Source organism: Mixophyes fleayi, chromosome 3, assembly GCF_038048845.1.
Source record: "Mixophyes fleayi isolate aMixFle1 chromosome 3, aMixFle1.hap1, whole genome shotgun sequence".
NCBI lineage: Eukaryota > Metazoa > Chordata > Amphibia > Anura > Limnodynastidae > Mixophyes > Mixophyes fleayi.
In genome coordinates this window covers 106,168,412-106,185,066 of record NC_134404.1, presented here as the reverse complement: position 1 = coordinate 106,185,066, position 16,655 = coordinate 106,168,412, and the positions used below count along the sequence as shown (strand labels likewise).

Sequence of the window (16,655 nt, the reverse complement as noted above, 5' to 3'; positions counted from 1 at the left end):
CCTTCAAGAAATATATAGGTCAGTGTATAACTCTGCCCAGCAGGTGGCGCTGCAGCTTTGGTTTTTTTTTTCTCCACACACGCCACTAGGCATTTATATAGTAGATGTATTATAATCCGTCCTTGCTGTTGTGGCCCTGGCATGTCCCAAGGCTACAGTGGAGAAACTACCTTTTGAAATATTTTAATATTTCATATACATATGATTTTAAAATGTAGCACTGCTATTTTTTATACTACTAAGCAAATGTGCATTGACAGTCATAACATGTTTATATTGTACTCAAAAGGTACAGGAGTGGCTGGACTGCAGACATTGTACACCAATAACAATAAGGTGTCTATTTATTAACACTGTGTGGTAACTATCAGTATACATCTCTGCACATTGCAGGTGAAGACCCTCGACCTCCTACACGAAGCCATTTTGCTCTCCGCCAGCAGCCTAACACTGCGAATGCAGGAAGTTCTATGTGCACTCATTTGAGTGTTAACACACCTGTGTGCCCAAACTATTGTGCCCTCCCCCCAATCTTCCCAGCCTGGTTGACTTTACCACTTTCTTTCCTAGAGTCAGACACATGCATATACCTTTGTCTTAGATAACTTACCACTTACTGTACAAGGTCACATACAACATGCTAACTCAGGCTGGGTACACACTACAGTGTTTTCAGCCGATTAGTGGGCCAATCAACTGATAGACGAGTGGTCGGCCCGATATCGCATTAGTGTGTACACTGCAACAATGAACGACTAACATTTCAAAGCTCATCGAATAGTTTCATTTGATTTTTTTAAAAAAATGTTGTTCAATGATGGAACGATGACATTCCAATTCTGCAGTGTGTACGCACTCACAACCAGTAGTGTCCCTAGATCTCTATGGAGTGTGAAGAGTCACGATATTTTCTGCCGATGGTTATGACAGATGAAGAGCACAGATCTGACAGTAAATCATGTAAAATGTGAATCGTGTGTACACATGAATCGACATGCTGATCGGGATTTATTTTTATTTATTTTTTAATCGTTGATAAAAACACTAAGGATTTTGCATTGGGAGAAATTTTGTATAGTGTGTACCCAGCCTAAGATATACAATGTAAATACAGACACTTAACATCCACTTAAGGGTTGTGTTCATAAATATAAAAGACCTAAAGCAGATATACGATAAAAAAAAAGAAAATGGAAAAGGAAAATTGTATAATTAAGATATACACCATGTAGCCCAAATTATGAACATTTGCTTGATCCCACCTTAGCTTCCTCAGCATCACAAAAACATCAGCACATTCCTGCATACTCACTGGACTACAATCACAAACCTAGCCTACTATTATCTTGGTGTAACCCATCCCTATCCTCTAACCCTAAAACATTAAGCACCATCCTAACCTAGCTGTGAGCAACTGTCTAGTTCCCATGTAAGCAACAACCTTACAGAACGATTGTATTTGGAATGATTGTCTCACAGACAAAAGTCTTCATACAGCGTATACTTTAGCCAATTGAATGATCAAATGTGTTCCTTATGTGAAAAAAACCCAACAAGAATATGAGGCATTTTGTACGCTACAGTATCAAGTATATCATCACACAGAATGGACATCTGCAAGGCTCCTGATGGCCAAATATAAATACCATTTACCAGCATTAACATTGTTTAGCATTATTTATAGAAGAAGCCAGCCGGAGGTTAATATTATGTGCACACAAATATATCTATATGCAACAGAATGTTTATATTTTGCTGCTGGGAAGCGCTTTAGCTTACTCTTAAGCATTAGCTGCGTCTTTGATGGTATCAATATCAATAATGATACAGTAAATTAAGTACATGAGCTTTACATTGTGTGCAGATCATAAGGGACATTGATTATGTAAGCTTGTTCTTTTCAGTACACATACCAGGAGGATTCACAGTGAACAGAGATGTTACACTAAAGGGACAACTTCTTGTCTCACACAAATCAGAAGAAAGGATTCATTTGTATTTCTGATCCCCAGATAGAACTCCACATTAATAATGCGACTGTTCAGTGCAAGCTGATAACATCAGAACTAGCTTTGTCAAATGACTTTCTTTGTTATGTTTATACACTACAGAGCACTGATCCACAGAGGGTCCATGACGTAAGGCACATTTGTGAAACCAATAAGAGAAAACATGTTTCTAGTCACCATCACTGCCCAAGATCTTGATTTCTACTTGAAGATCAAGACTGTCAAAATATGAAATGAACTGGTGTCCTCTTTCCCAAACAACCTACTAAATTCCTTTCACACAAATAAAGATTAAGGGGTATAATTACTAAACTATGTGTTTGAAAAAGTGGAGATGTTGCCTATAGCAACCAGATTCTAGCTTTCATTTATTTAGTGCATTCTACAGAATGACAGCTAGAATGTTATTGGCTGCTATAGGCAACATCTCCACTTTTTCAAACCCGCAATTTAGTAAATATACCCCTAAGTTTCTAATCTAATATTCCCTACCCAATCAGCCCTATCCCCTCACAAATTGTTGTCCACTGTCTTCTGTGCTCATCCCAGCCTTAATTAACACCTATATTTCCATTTCCACTGCTATCTTTATAGTATTATTCAAGCATGTAGTAATTACTCCTATTCTGAAAAAACACAAGTCATTCCATTCCTGCAGTGTGTACACACTCACGACAAGCAGCGTCCATTGATCTCTATGGAGTGTGGAGAGCCACGATCTTTTCAGCCAATTGTTATGACAGATGAAGAGCACAGATCTGAAGGTAAATTGTGTAAATTGTGCTATGTGTGTATATATGAATCGACATTCTGATTGGGACTTTTTTTTTTTCAGTCGTTGATAAAATTGTTAACAATATCTCACTGGAAGAAATTTTCTGTAGTGTGTACCCCAGCTTTACCCAAATTCTCTCTCAGATTACACTTATCCCTCAATTGTAATACTTCTCTAAATCTAGACACTGCACTGACTAAGGTGTTAAACAATTTAATCACTGCTAAATAAGGAGTAGTGTACTCTGCTGCATTTGGCTCCATAGACTTCTCACTCATCATACAAATGCTGCATTCCCAAGGTTTGTTCTATTCAAGTTCTCGCCCTATCAAACTGCTCCTTCGGTGTTCAGTAATCCACCTCCTCTCAGCTTCCTCTTTTAATTGGAGTACCACAGTCTAAGGCCCAGTCCTAGGCCCTCTGCTCTCCTATCTAGATCACTTCCCCTCAAAAGTAATAAGCTCTATGTGGATGACTCCCAAATGTATCTATCCTCTCAGAATCTTTCACCATCTGACTGTATTGGTCCACGTTTCTAACCGTCTTTCTACTATTTCATCTTGGAGGGCAGCAAAAACTTTCAAAAACAACTACTAATCTTTCCACTAGACAACTGAAACTTACATGATATCTATCTGTTGGTAACATAATATCCTTGACTCATACATTTTTGTTGATCCCCACATACAATCTTTCTCCAAATTATGTTAAATGTATCTAAGAATCATCTGTAGAAATACACTCTGCCCAAAACGTGAGTTTGCAACGATATCCCCTGAACGCGGTGGTAGTTCAGGGAAGAAGAGTCCTGGTACAGGAATAGTGTGTGTCGCTTTCACCAATAGTAATGTATCAGAAATAAAAAGACACAGCATTTGCTTGGTTCGGAGTTGGTTAGCCAAATTGTAAGGCTGAGCACACACAATAGAAAAAATTTCTCCCGATGAGATATTGTTAACAATTTTACCAATGACAAAGTCCCGATCAGCATGCCGATTCATGTGTACACAAGTTATACAAGATTTACCACACTTCATCTGTCAAAACCATTGACTGAAAAGATTGTGACTCTGTACACACCATAGAGATCTATGGACACTGCTGGTCGCGAGTGCATACACACTGTAGTATTTGCCTATCATCCCACCACTTATAGAGATTTTTAGTCCGGTTATAAAATCAAACTATACTATGTGCTTTGGTGCTATGATCGTGGGAGTGTACACACTAATGCAATATCGGACCTGTTGTTTATCGTGTGATTGGCCGATAATCAGGTGAAAAACCTGTAGTGTGTGCCTAGCTTGGATATTTAGTTAACCTAAATCTTGGTAAAAATCTTAGCGTTTGGTCAAAAACCAATCTAAATTCTAGATTCCATAAAGTGAGAGGCAAGAACCTTGTAGACTCCTCTATCATCCATCTCCATATACAATGTTGGTGATAATTTTATTTATTTTTAATTATTGTAATCCATGTATTCCCATGCTCATATGCCTATGTGTTGCCCACACAGACTTCTAAAATCACCTTCATCCAGTACCCACCCTACTCTGAGCCACCTAAGTTCTGCAAAGTTAGAGAAAGTAAAAAGGCTAGTAACACAGTAAACATTTCATAAGCATGTTGCTTGTTAATTAACAGGCATTTTAGAGATGATTATATAGTGTTGAAATACAACAGGTTTAACATATGTTGACAAGTGTAACTTAAAAATGAACGTAAAATGTGTAATTAGAATGACAGTGGGTATGTACTCTAAACCTAGCCACCGATAATATATACTTATGTAAAAAGCAGGGTGAGCTTATAGCCTTTTGCCTGCCTATATCCTTCCAGCCGTACTCTCACCTCACTCATACATGTAACATTCACTTGCTTGGGTGTTGTATTTTGTGTACACAGGGACAGGGAAATAGAGTAGGTGATTTATAAAGAAATGTTTTCTTTAGGTCAAACATATAAAAGCTATCTATTCAGCAGACTATGACATACATTATTTGTCACTGTAGAGTTTTGCTATGTAACCTGTGGCTGTTACGGATCTATGTTTCAGCACGGTGGCTTAGTGGTTAGCACTTCTGCCTCACAGCACTGGGGTCATGAGTTCGATTCCCAACCATGGCCTTATCTGTGTGGCGTTTGTATGTTCTCCCCGTGTTTGTGTGGGTTTCCTCTGGGTGCTCCAGTTTTCTCCCACATTCCAAAAACATATTAGTAAGTTAATTGGCTGCTATCAAATTGACCCTAGTCTTTCTCTCTCTGTCTGTGTGTGTGTATGTTAGGGAATTTAGACTGTAAGCTCCAATGGGGCAGGGACTGATGTGAACGAGTTCTCTGTACAGCGCTGCGGAACTAGTAGCGCTATATAAATAGCTGATGATGATGATACTCTGCCAGTCAATGGAATTGCAGATGATGCAGTAAAATTAAAATGACATTATGTTGATTAGAATATTACTGCTTTTAGCATGTTCCAAAAATAATAAATCACAGTAGTTGTCTGGGAAATACCTACAAATAAGTAGATGCCCTATATGGCAGAGACAGGCAGCTCGGGTACTAAAGTAGTGAAACTAACAGTTCCAGCACCACTGCCACCTAGACTGTGGGAATATGCCAGGACACTGGAAAGGTATGATGGCTCTTGTAATAAAACGATAGCTGGAGAGATGCACATTACTAACTCTGTAATATAAGGTCCCACGTTAGTGAAACCAATACAGGCCTAAGAGTCACCCTGGAGGTAAATACTATTACTGGTAAGATATAAAGAATAATGACCAAAGCACACTAAATGAAAAGCACACACAACACATTTAAAAGCTAGCTATTGAATGCATAGTGCTTTGGGTACTATTGTGATACACTTACCTGAAATGAACCAAATGTTTTGGCTGCTACCAGCATCTACACTGTGTAGCTAATAAGCAGATTTATTCTCCATTACAGAACTTTCATTCAGCTACAAGTGGCAGGAAATGCTCTTAAACTTAATTCAGTACTGTTAAACATAGCTCACTTTGTTCCCTGACCGAGTTTCAAAGTTAATACAGCGGATGCATAAAAATAAGCTTCCAGATTTATTTTTTATATATAGTGCATTTATTAAAATGTACAATCTACTTCTGCCCCAGACTTATGAACTAAGAGACAAAGTGACTTGTCCAAGGTCATGAAGAGCCAACACTATGATTCTCCAGCAGTGCCATTGACAAACAGTGGGGTTACTTCTTCCAATTATTATAAACATCTATTTTTGTAGTGTCAGCATACACCACAGCACCTAACAATTAGGTGCAAACTCAGTAATAAAACAAGACGGGGTATTAACAGATAGACAAAGCAGTAAGATGGTCCTGCTCACAATGTATAGGAGGTTTGCACAAAGGTTAATAGCCACAGAATGCAATGGGGACAATTCTTAGAGGGGCTTTATGATCCAATCAAACGACAATGTGGTTGGTCAGTAGACCGAGTATAGAAAGAGAATAAATAGGTTTTTCATGAGCCAATAAGCTTGTCTAAAGAGGCAAGTCCTAAAAAAAAATATTCTTAACTCAATAATGTTTATTAGTTTCTTAAACTAAATATTAATATATTATACAATATGTCCCAAAACACAACAGCTGCAATAATCTGCTTTTAAAATATTCAAGCATCCCACTGCTATTGTTTCTTAATACTTTTCAAATTTCCTTGGCAGATCTGCTTCTTTACAATCCATTATATATTGTCTTTGTCTATTATATTAACATTCCTTAATTCAGAAAAAATATATATAACTGCAGAACAGAAATCCCTCATATCCATCAACTATTAGTACTATGAGCGGGTATTTACATACTGATCATTTGTACAAATATGATAGTTTTAAAAGACTTCATACTGTGCATGGTTTAAAATGTATTTCTTTTCTAGAAATCAAGGTTGCCCTTTCAGATTAATGTAACAATTTCAGCTACAATGTGTGTCCAGTCACAGAATCCTTGAGTTATATTTTGAAAACAATCTTGCTTCGTGCGCACTTTCCCAGAAGAAAAATGTGGATATCTTGTGGTTTACAATTGTTATACATATGAGTCAGCAAATTCTTTAAATCAAAAGCATTTTAAATCTACAGATTAGTTCACTTTGTACTACTAATTTTGCACAACCGGTAAGTGACATTCATCAAATACTGGCTTCACGTGTTGATTACTTTAAAGTCCCCCCAGATTCAATTGCGGTTTGAATAAGTTACTATCAAACTGTGCAGAAAATGATAACAGACTTTAAAACTTTTCATATCATCATATACAGAAATTGTAATCAATAGCAAATATAGATAAAGGAAGCTGCAGGCTCGGGAACAAGCTATATAAACAATGTTTGTAATTTGACTTTTGGGGACGATTAACTGTAGCTATAACTTTAGACAGGGCAGATGACGCCAATGGAGACTTTATCATCATCACTTATTTATATAGCGCCACAGATTCCGCAGCGCTGTACAGAGAACTCACTCACATCAGTTTATATAGAATTCCTAAAGGACTATAGCCAATTTTATGAATGCATTTCGCAAAATAAAATAGAAAAAGTGAGGAACAAACTTAAATCGTGTTTCAGGGTGACTAAACTGTTATAGGACACAAGAATGGACATTATTAGGGGGCTAGAGGAATCTTACCAGGCAGGGTCAGGATGTCAGCCAGCGGTTTGCAGTGATACAGCCCTATGGAGATCACGCAGTCTGCCCACAGCCCTCTGGAGCCCAGTTCATCCAACTTTCTGCAGGTGTTGATGCTGTAGTCGCAGGTCAGCACCCAGTCATTAGTCGTGGTGGCGACTACGACTCCGATCCAGCCAACAAAACTCGAGATAAACCCAAAAAACTGGAGACATGTGCCTGCCATTGTAAGTGCTACCCCTGTCTCTGAGATAGAGGTTATCTAATGTACAGATGGATCCGTCTGCTGAGGTTGTGGATACTGGTGCGTCCTATCCACCGCTGGGGACTTCTGCAGGGATTCTCAAGGATCTCCCACTTATCAGGTTCAAAGATAACTCGCCCTCCTCTACCCACACCCACTATTACAAGCGGGGGACCCAAAACCCACTCCTAGCCAATTGCAGAATAACAGGGGGAGCACACCAGGGCTGAGAGGTTTAGCTATACCAATTACGCAGACAAAGAGGGGGGAGGTATTTGACACTGTGACCACCATAACAGAGACAATCTGCTCTTTAATCGCTATAGAAGACAGTCTGAAGTTGACCTGTTACAGTAACCACACTACAATTGATTTCTTACTTGTATTCGGTATAATGTAGCTCAATTAATAAAAGATGTATTGCTTTTGTATATATCCCATATTACTTCATTTAAACAAACACATTTTGCTTTACTTGTTTTCTTCCAATTTTCCAAGCTACAATAAAAACTTTGTTTCTCTTTTTAACTTTGCTCCTCACTACTACAATGTAGACTGTTTAACCACCATTACATGCTATACAAACCAAGTAAACGTGTTTGAAGCAGGAAAATTCGATTTCACTTCAATTAATGCTCAAGTGGAGACAACTAGTGGGTTATGTCGGTAATGCACTTTCAATAGCAATGGAAGATATATGAAGTGGGAGCCACACTAATTTAGGTGGGGTGTTTGTTCCAATATGAGATTAGGAGGCCTATTTATCAAGCCTTAAGCCATGTGACGAAAATAATTTTTAAATATGTCAACAATTTAACAAAAACCTAATGCAATAGCCATCGGAGACATCATGCACCTAATTTTGCATAAATGCCTAACTTTAAATCAAGATCAGTGGGGTATATACATAATTTAACTAATTTAACCTCACTGCCGTGAGGCGCTTGGTGGACTGGTGATTGCTAAGCAAAGTGCGGGCTGAACACACATTCATTTCAAACTGTCTTGCATCCTGCAAAAGGAGCTTATTTGAACATATGCATTGATGCCGTCCTATACATTTAATGAGGCAGTTCATTTTTATTTTTTTATCATGAAATAACAAATAACCATGCAATATAATATTCAACCACATAAACGTGACTCACGTAATGTCAGTCCTGACATTACCTCCTGTCATAATTCGTTTTTTAGGGTTTAAAAAAAAGTGTTGTCAAAACAAATATTTATAGCCGGCAGTAATATTACCCTGAATTGCTCCAATATATGAGAGTATATTACATGTCATGCATAGCTCTTCAATCTAGCTCTGCATAACAACTTTCACAGACACTCTAATGCAGAGCTATGAACTTACTGCGTGACTCTGCAGCACCAAGAAACGTGGTCTGAACCTGCTGGTGGTTATAAGTTGGGGCATCCCCAGGGACTTCTTAGGTTACCCTTGCATAGCAAAGATATATTGAGGAGAAAGCAAAAGTAGGTGCATGCTGCAATTATGGAGGGCAGTGCTAAAAAGCACAGAATGTGGGAGTGCACCTATGTATGCTGTGGGTAGATAAATATGCAGATCTGTACAAACAAATTGTATAGCAGAGGACCAGTGTTTGCACATTTGTAGATGACCATTTCTGTCTCTAGACAAATAGCCAATTCCACATACAAAGGCAACAGTGATATCCTCATTGCAAGACATTTTGTGGAGAACAAACATCTTCTTTCCACACATTCACCTTATTGAATAGGAATCTTTGCATCTTCGTGGTCGAGCTCTACGTCACTCCAGCAAGATTTTGTTTGACTGTAAAAATATGGGACTTCTGGTCAACTGTAATTTATTAGCTTATATGGGCACAATATATAATGTTGAAAACACCACTTTTTTTTTACATTTGATTGTCAGTTAAAAAAAAAAAGAAGTTATTTTTCTGGTAGCTCTTTTCCTATATTATTGCACAATACTTCATGTATATTTACCTTGTAATAGCAACAACCAGTTTTATTTTTAGAGGTTTTTTTTTAGCAATCTATGTATTTGCAAGAATCCATCTTCATGAATTTGTCCCAGCCACAAAATGGCTGCCTTCACTGTGTGTAGATGAGAGGTGCATTTTAATAGTCTGACTGAAATATTCAGTAATTTAGCATGGCTTCCCTATATTCAGAATCCAAATCAACTGTAACAATAGAAAAAGTCACCACATCATGTTTTATTAAGATTTAAATCCACCATTGGTTTTTTTAATATTTACAAAGGAATGACAATGGAGAACAGCACAAAAATACATTTTGAGGTATAAGCAGAAAGCACAGTATGCAATGTTGCAATATATATATATATATTTTCCCACGTTTTGTAAACTGATTGACCAGATAAATGTATTTTGTCTTGTTTCAAACCATATAAAAAGACCTGTTAATTTCTTGTGAGGTAGAGGACAGTTTTGATTTATGTAATTCACAATCACAGTTACTTAAAGCATGATCTTTATATACATCATTGGCAAATATTCTAAAGCGGAGAAATCGGGCTGCCTGCAAACAGCTTTCTTCGTTTTAGACATTTTGCAGTTATCACTGTTTTATACATGCTCTTTATTCAATATTTCACATTTTTATATATGTTAACATGCAACATAAATACTTTTTTTTTTTTTTTTTTTTGAAGAGTATGCATGAAAACTTAATATAGCTTTACTGAAAAATAACATCTTTCTTCATTTTCGCCCTGAAATAGATCTCTTTTCCTAAAAGGCATTACACATTAAAATACATGATGAGCTACCTAGTTCCCATATGCATTAATAGAGGAGTGCCAACTACTTGTGCAAATGTGCATAAATTGCAGGTAAAATTGGATTTTAGATGCAAGAAAGCAGCAGAAGTATACACATTTTATCTGTGTCGAAAAAATATATGGGCAAGGGACAAACAACTGCATTTCTGTGCACATTGCATAACCAGGTTTAAGAACAGGTTTCTATTTCTACAATACTATCAGATAAATCAAAATGACAGCACAGGTAGAAATTAAGGTCAACCTGACCCCAAACCACATGAACATGAAATAAATACATTTTAAACATACTACAAAACATAATCAATTAAGAGAAACACCACACAGAAAATAAGTCATGCTATATTTTGCAATATGGCTTAAATTTAGAGTAGAGTACTAAAATTCCTATGTTCTACATTCAATAAGGAAGCGCTCACCACGATTTTAAAGAACTACTCCACTGAAAGGTAAGTGGCAGTGTAACACCAAACTACCCAAGTGACAGAATCGCAGAGACCCGAATGCTGGGACCCTCACCAATTGTGAGGTCCACACCACCCTAAGCCCACTCAATGGAGCAGATTCATTTCCCTGCGTTGTTCTTTAGAGTAGTTACTATGGTAAGAGATGTGCATTATTACCGTTAGTATGGCAATATAAATGCAGATTTTTGCTCGCAAAAATCGGCGTTGAAATTGGCGTACTAATGGTAATGATGCCCGCCCCGCGTTGTTCTAAAGAACACTGCAGGGAATTGAATCTGCCCCAATGTGTAATTCTTCTGTGAGAGGAGGCTAAAGTAGTTAGGAACGTAATTGCCCCAACACCACTTGTGTCAAGAGTACTGATTTGCAGACTGTCCAGTCCGTCACACGCTCCTGACAAAAGAGCATTGAGCTATTGAAAGTGCTCGACTTTCAGGAATATTGGCTACTGAAAAGGCTAAGGGTGATTGGGAGGGGGTGTTATAAGAGTCACATTAATGATAGGGGACACCTAGTATCGACACTTCTGCCTCAGACAGCAGAATGAGGGCAGCATTGGGAGCGGTCACAGCTGTTTCATAGGCTGACATCAGTAGGAGAGCACGGTGACAGCAGGAAATACGGACAATGAGATTTGCAGAGTACAACTTCAGGCTTCAGTATGACCTCTATATCTCTTTATTATCACAACGTGCTCCCCAATTCTGGAGGTGGTACATAATAAACTCATCACATGCTTACACTGTGCACCTACTACTCATGTCAGTCAGAGCAGCGGAAGCAGTAATCTAAGGGAGAGGGGAGAAGTTTGTTTTTTTTTAAAAAAAAAACCAAACCATACAAATAATACCCCTGCATGGAGCGGCAGGGACAGGGACAGCTATGAGACCAGAGATATTTTATGATATATTGATTTCTCGGTGGAGTTCTCCTTTTAATTTTTAATCCCTAACAAACTATGGCTTAAAGTGACCCTTTATAAGTAAATTAACATATGTAGGCAAATGCCTGTTATTCATTTGTAGCTTTTAAAAATAATGAATAGCTGAACATTTATTGGTATTGGCATGTGAATAGCAAATATACAAATTATATTTCATGGGAATGGATATAGCTGAAAGCAGAATAAGGAAGTGTTGACATCATGCATTCCTAATCCAGAGATTCAATATGTTTACTAATGTGGAAAACGTGCAGAGACCAATAAACTGCAGTCATAGTATCAGTAAGGAGTGTCTGGCCCACTAGTGCATATTAATGCTGGTTCTCCTTCAGTGTGGATGCCGGTTCTAACTTGCACCAGGATGTGAATAAAACAAACTGCAAATATATTGGCAGGTTAAAAAAATAAAAACAAAACAAATTGTAACTTATGAATATTATAGATGTGTTTTCATATTGTTTCACCCTGAATTTCAGGCTTTGCAGTCGTTAAAGCACAGATAGACTGCTATTTAGTAAAGTCCCATTAATCAATAAGAGCATGTCCAATACGCCTTGAATTTGGGGGGGCGGCAGGTAGACTGGTACAGACACTTAGATTCCAAAGCTTAAGCATTGGCTAATAGTCAACCAAACAAATCACAGTAACAGACTGATTTCGCATACAAACAAAACAATGATTAAAAAGGAAGAGAGAGGCATAATAAAATACCTATGCAACCAAACATATATCTTCTCTACTCTCAGCAGCACAGGTTATCTTCAGTATCTTCCAGACCATTTCACAGTACAGGAGTAATGGAACTTTTAAGTAAAAATTTACAGTGTAAAAATATGCTATTACCTGGGTTCTATGTATAATCACTTGATTACTGTCCAATCCAATCAGATTGCCAACAATTTCCAGGGGCTAGCGACCAAAGGAACAGCCCATGGAACACTAACACAGCACTTTGCAAGCCAACTGAGTTTAATTGTTGCATTTGATTAAACAGATAATGTGCATAAGTCTGGTGTGCAGTGTTAACGCTCTTTCAAGGGTTCTTCACGATTACTGCAAGTGTAGAAAATGTACGCACATTTGAAAAAAAAAAAAAAAAAAAAAAGCATCTCTGACAAAGAAAACTTCTCATAGAATTGTTATGGAGAACTTATAAAATTAAGTATTTTAGCTGCCTCACAAAAAGCATCCCCTACAATCAAAATGCTATAGCAGTTCACACTTTATATCAAAGCAGATTGCTATTAAATCATCTAGCGGCAGTCAGAAAGGGTCAGTGCCTGTACTAGTGCCAGTACACAGTATTGCTCTCCATATATAAATGAGACATTATAAATAAGTCTAACATCGCACATATATTAATATTGGGGTTTTTTCATACAGCAGTAGCTTTGTTTTCATTGTAAACTACATATTTTACTTTAAAGGGGAATTCTATCTATATAAAAATAAGTCTGGTTCGATTACCCCCATTCATTTTAGTGTGCATAGATGCAGTTTTGTAAGATTTGTTAAACTCTCACCAAGTCTTGGGGTAGCAGTAGTGTCACCTGCCTGTGGACGTCAGTGTTACTTGTAGAATAACCTACAGGTAAAATACAAAGAGCTGCATAGAACATTCACAAATGTGTCATTTTCTGCCATAGTTCTACAGGTACTGTGGGGCTCTACAGCTGCGATGGAACTACAAGTCCCAGCATACTGTGGCCTGTAGTTTAACAAAAGCAGAAGCCCAATCAGAGCAGTCATAAGAAGAAACCAACTGCACACATTTAAAAAAGATTATATAAACGGACGTAAATTGCTTTGGTTTTAATGTTAAAACTTTTGAAAACTTAAACATTAAGCAAGCAAACAAATGGGGCATAGCAGCAGGTATCTTTGTATTAAGCTCATTTACACCGAGCCCAATTCAAATGCTTGAATTGCCATATACGTGTGCACTTCATTATGTGGCAATTTTGCATTAGGTCAGCTTTCAAAAGCTTTTACTAATAGAATATTAAGCTCCATTCATAATAAATGAAGGAAACAAAAAAAAAAAAAAAGCAAACTTACAAACCAACAATGCACACCTCACTATTTTCTGTTTCTGTCCCTGCAAGGGAGTGTTGCCATATTTGATGCACCATATAATTGCTAATTAAGGAAGCGATAATCACTGTCCAAAATCCTACAAGTTTACTTAGCCATCTCCAGTCTAATAACAGCACCTATGTATATGACAAGAGGCATTTTTATTGACAGATCATGGCAAGTTTTGAAATTAGATTTGTGCGAATCAAGGAAGCCAATAGGAAACAATGCTACCATGCTTCAGTCATGATTTCGATACTCTCAAAGCCCAAAAGTCATAACCCTAATTTTACTTTAGCACATTAGAAGTCTGTTTTTGTTTTTTTTATAGAAAAACAATAATATGGCTAAACTATAATCTGAGCCATTTTCACATTTAATAAAAATGGATGTGTATATATATATTTATTTAAACCCTTGGAGGACACAAAATGCCTCACTGTATTATAGAAAAATAACAGCTTTTAAAACCTGACAATCAATTTCTCCTATATCATTATTTGAAGCCTTTAAGGGTCTGTATTTGGGATGTTGGGACCCCTCAAAGTGCTTAGCTCCTGCTTCCCTGAGTAATAAGTCAGTCTTTATGCACTGCACAATCTCCGGTCACCCCACTGCAGGGTCTTATTGCCATGACCACTACCGGTAATATTACATTTTCTATATGCCTTTGTGATCCAACTGCAAAACATATATAAAAGGGCTTTTGGGACGTGATTCTCCAATCTCATTCCAGAAGGGGACAGGCCAGAGATGCTCACACACCTTCCTTTTATTAGAAATTATCACATTTTGCAAAGGTGTATCTTTAACACCAATTACATTCAGAAAGAGAACTTGGGAGTTGATTGCTCTAAAACACCCAGAAAAGACCATAAAAGCCAACACGCACCTGTAGCTAGGTGCTATAAATATGACTATTTGCACCCCAGAAAGCTAATCAAGGGGTGAGATTCAATTCGGCACAAGGAGTCTCCGGAATATCTGCGGAAACCCCTTGCGCAGATGTTGAGGCTGGAATCTCTGCTTATTTTTCCTTGTACCCCACATAGAGGTGTGAGGCAAAATGAGCGGAGGTTCGTACTGTAATTGCTGGCAATGTCCATACGCCACATCGCCAACAACTGAATCTCACCCAAGGTGTCAAAGAGGATACTAATGTATTTCTGCATATTACCCAATGGTGTTAAAACCTCAATTATTCACAAAAATGGGCATTTTGCAAAGTGTTAATAGTGTATTTCAAAATGCTATAAAGTCTGTGGCGATATACCAGGTGGTATAGGTGGGGGTTGGTGTCGTTAAAAGATTCTTATAAGAAGTACTAGTATAAAAATGTAAAACACACATGCTTTTACCCTACCTAGCCATTCCTTTTAAACATAAAAGACAAAAAGGATGTTCACATTTTAAGCCTCTTCATAAGTTGGCCTTGGCGAATCAAACCCCTAAATCAAATATTCTGTCTTTGAAAATCAAGGTCAGTTCACTGACATAACTGTGCATTAGTATAAAAAATGCTGAACAAAAACATTATCACTTTACACAAATATACAAAATAGGCATGCTGTACCAAATACACCACATAACAATATAGAAGATATTGTCTTTACAGTGACCTTAGAAATGTGTATCAGACGGTACGTACAGAAGCAATCAATGTATGGTTTGCCAAGCTTTCAGAGCAATGCGAATTCAGATAAAACTTTACAATATATACAGTTTTACACTCACAAAACATAAAAAAAGTCACTGAACAAAGAACAGAAATAAAATGGCACCTCTATCACTTCAAAAGGTTAACTTGTAGAAAAAGAATAAAATTAAATTTATATAATAATTATATGCCAAAAATTATATTATTCAATTAATCATGTATATACAAAACACAGTAATAAATAGTAAAAAAAATAATGCTATTTGCAATTGAAAAGAAAAACAATATATGTAGATTATTAATATTTCAGCATATTAGTGGCAACCTTGAAAAAAGGCGAACATTAAAGAAAATCGCTGTATGTTTAGCAATACCAGCAAAGCAAGTTAGCTTTAATCCATCTAGAATGAGCGTGGGTAATGAAGGCAAAGCGGATCGTGAAAACTCAAGTCTGGAACATTATATATATATATATATATATATATATATATATATATATATATATATATATATATATATATATATATATATATATATATATATATATATATATATGATAGCCCACGGGTGTTGGAGACTCCCGTCGTTAGGTGATTAACATGGACAATGATCCAAAGGTTTGGAAATAGTTTTCCTATTGTTATAAAGCAGTAGACATTTCATGGAGGAGAGTCAGAATGTCTGCTAGGTAGTAGAGGAAGGAATATTTAAAGAGACTTTTTTTTTTCAGGTCTGTTGCCTGCGAGGTAATTTGACACTGCACTGAGCACAAAGACAAAATATAGTGTTTCCAAATATTGACCGTCCGGAAGGGCAGCACCTGTTATCTACACAGTGGAGGTAGCCATTTTGTGAACTTAAATATCCATGAAAATGCATCCGCCAATTCACTGGGGACAGCGGTGTCACGGACACGTTATGGCAGATATTCCCCAAACATTTGTTCCTCTGCCAGAACAGACAACATTCTCAAGAATACAGGTTCATCCCGCAAGATGTCTGCATCCACTGTCTG

The 16,655-nt window shown here is 37.2% G+C and overlaps 1 protein-coding gene across 1 annotated transcript in view; it reads right to left on the bottom strand.

Annotated features, from left to right (window-relative positions):
* The window catches only part of CLDN11 (claudin 11), a 28,524-nt gene extending 20,647 nt beyond the window's left edge, over positions 1 to 7,877 (bottom strand). Inside the window, exon 1 of the mRNA XM_075202110.1 lies at positions 7,457 to 7,877. Coding sequence (XP_075058211.1) covers positions 7,457 to 7,682 — 226 coding nt within the window. The 5' untranslated portion in view covers positions 7,683 to 7,877. The remainder of the gene's footprint in view (positions 1 to 7,456) is intronic.
* Between the last annotated feature and the right edge of the window lie 8,778 nt (positions 7,878 to 16,655).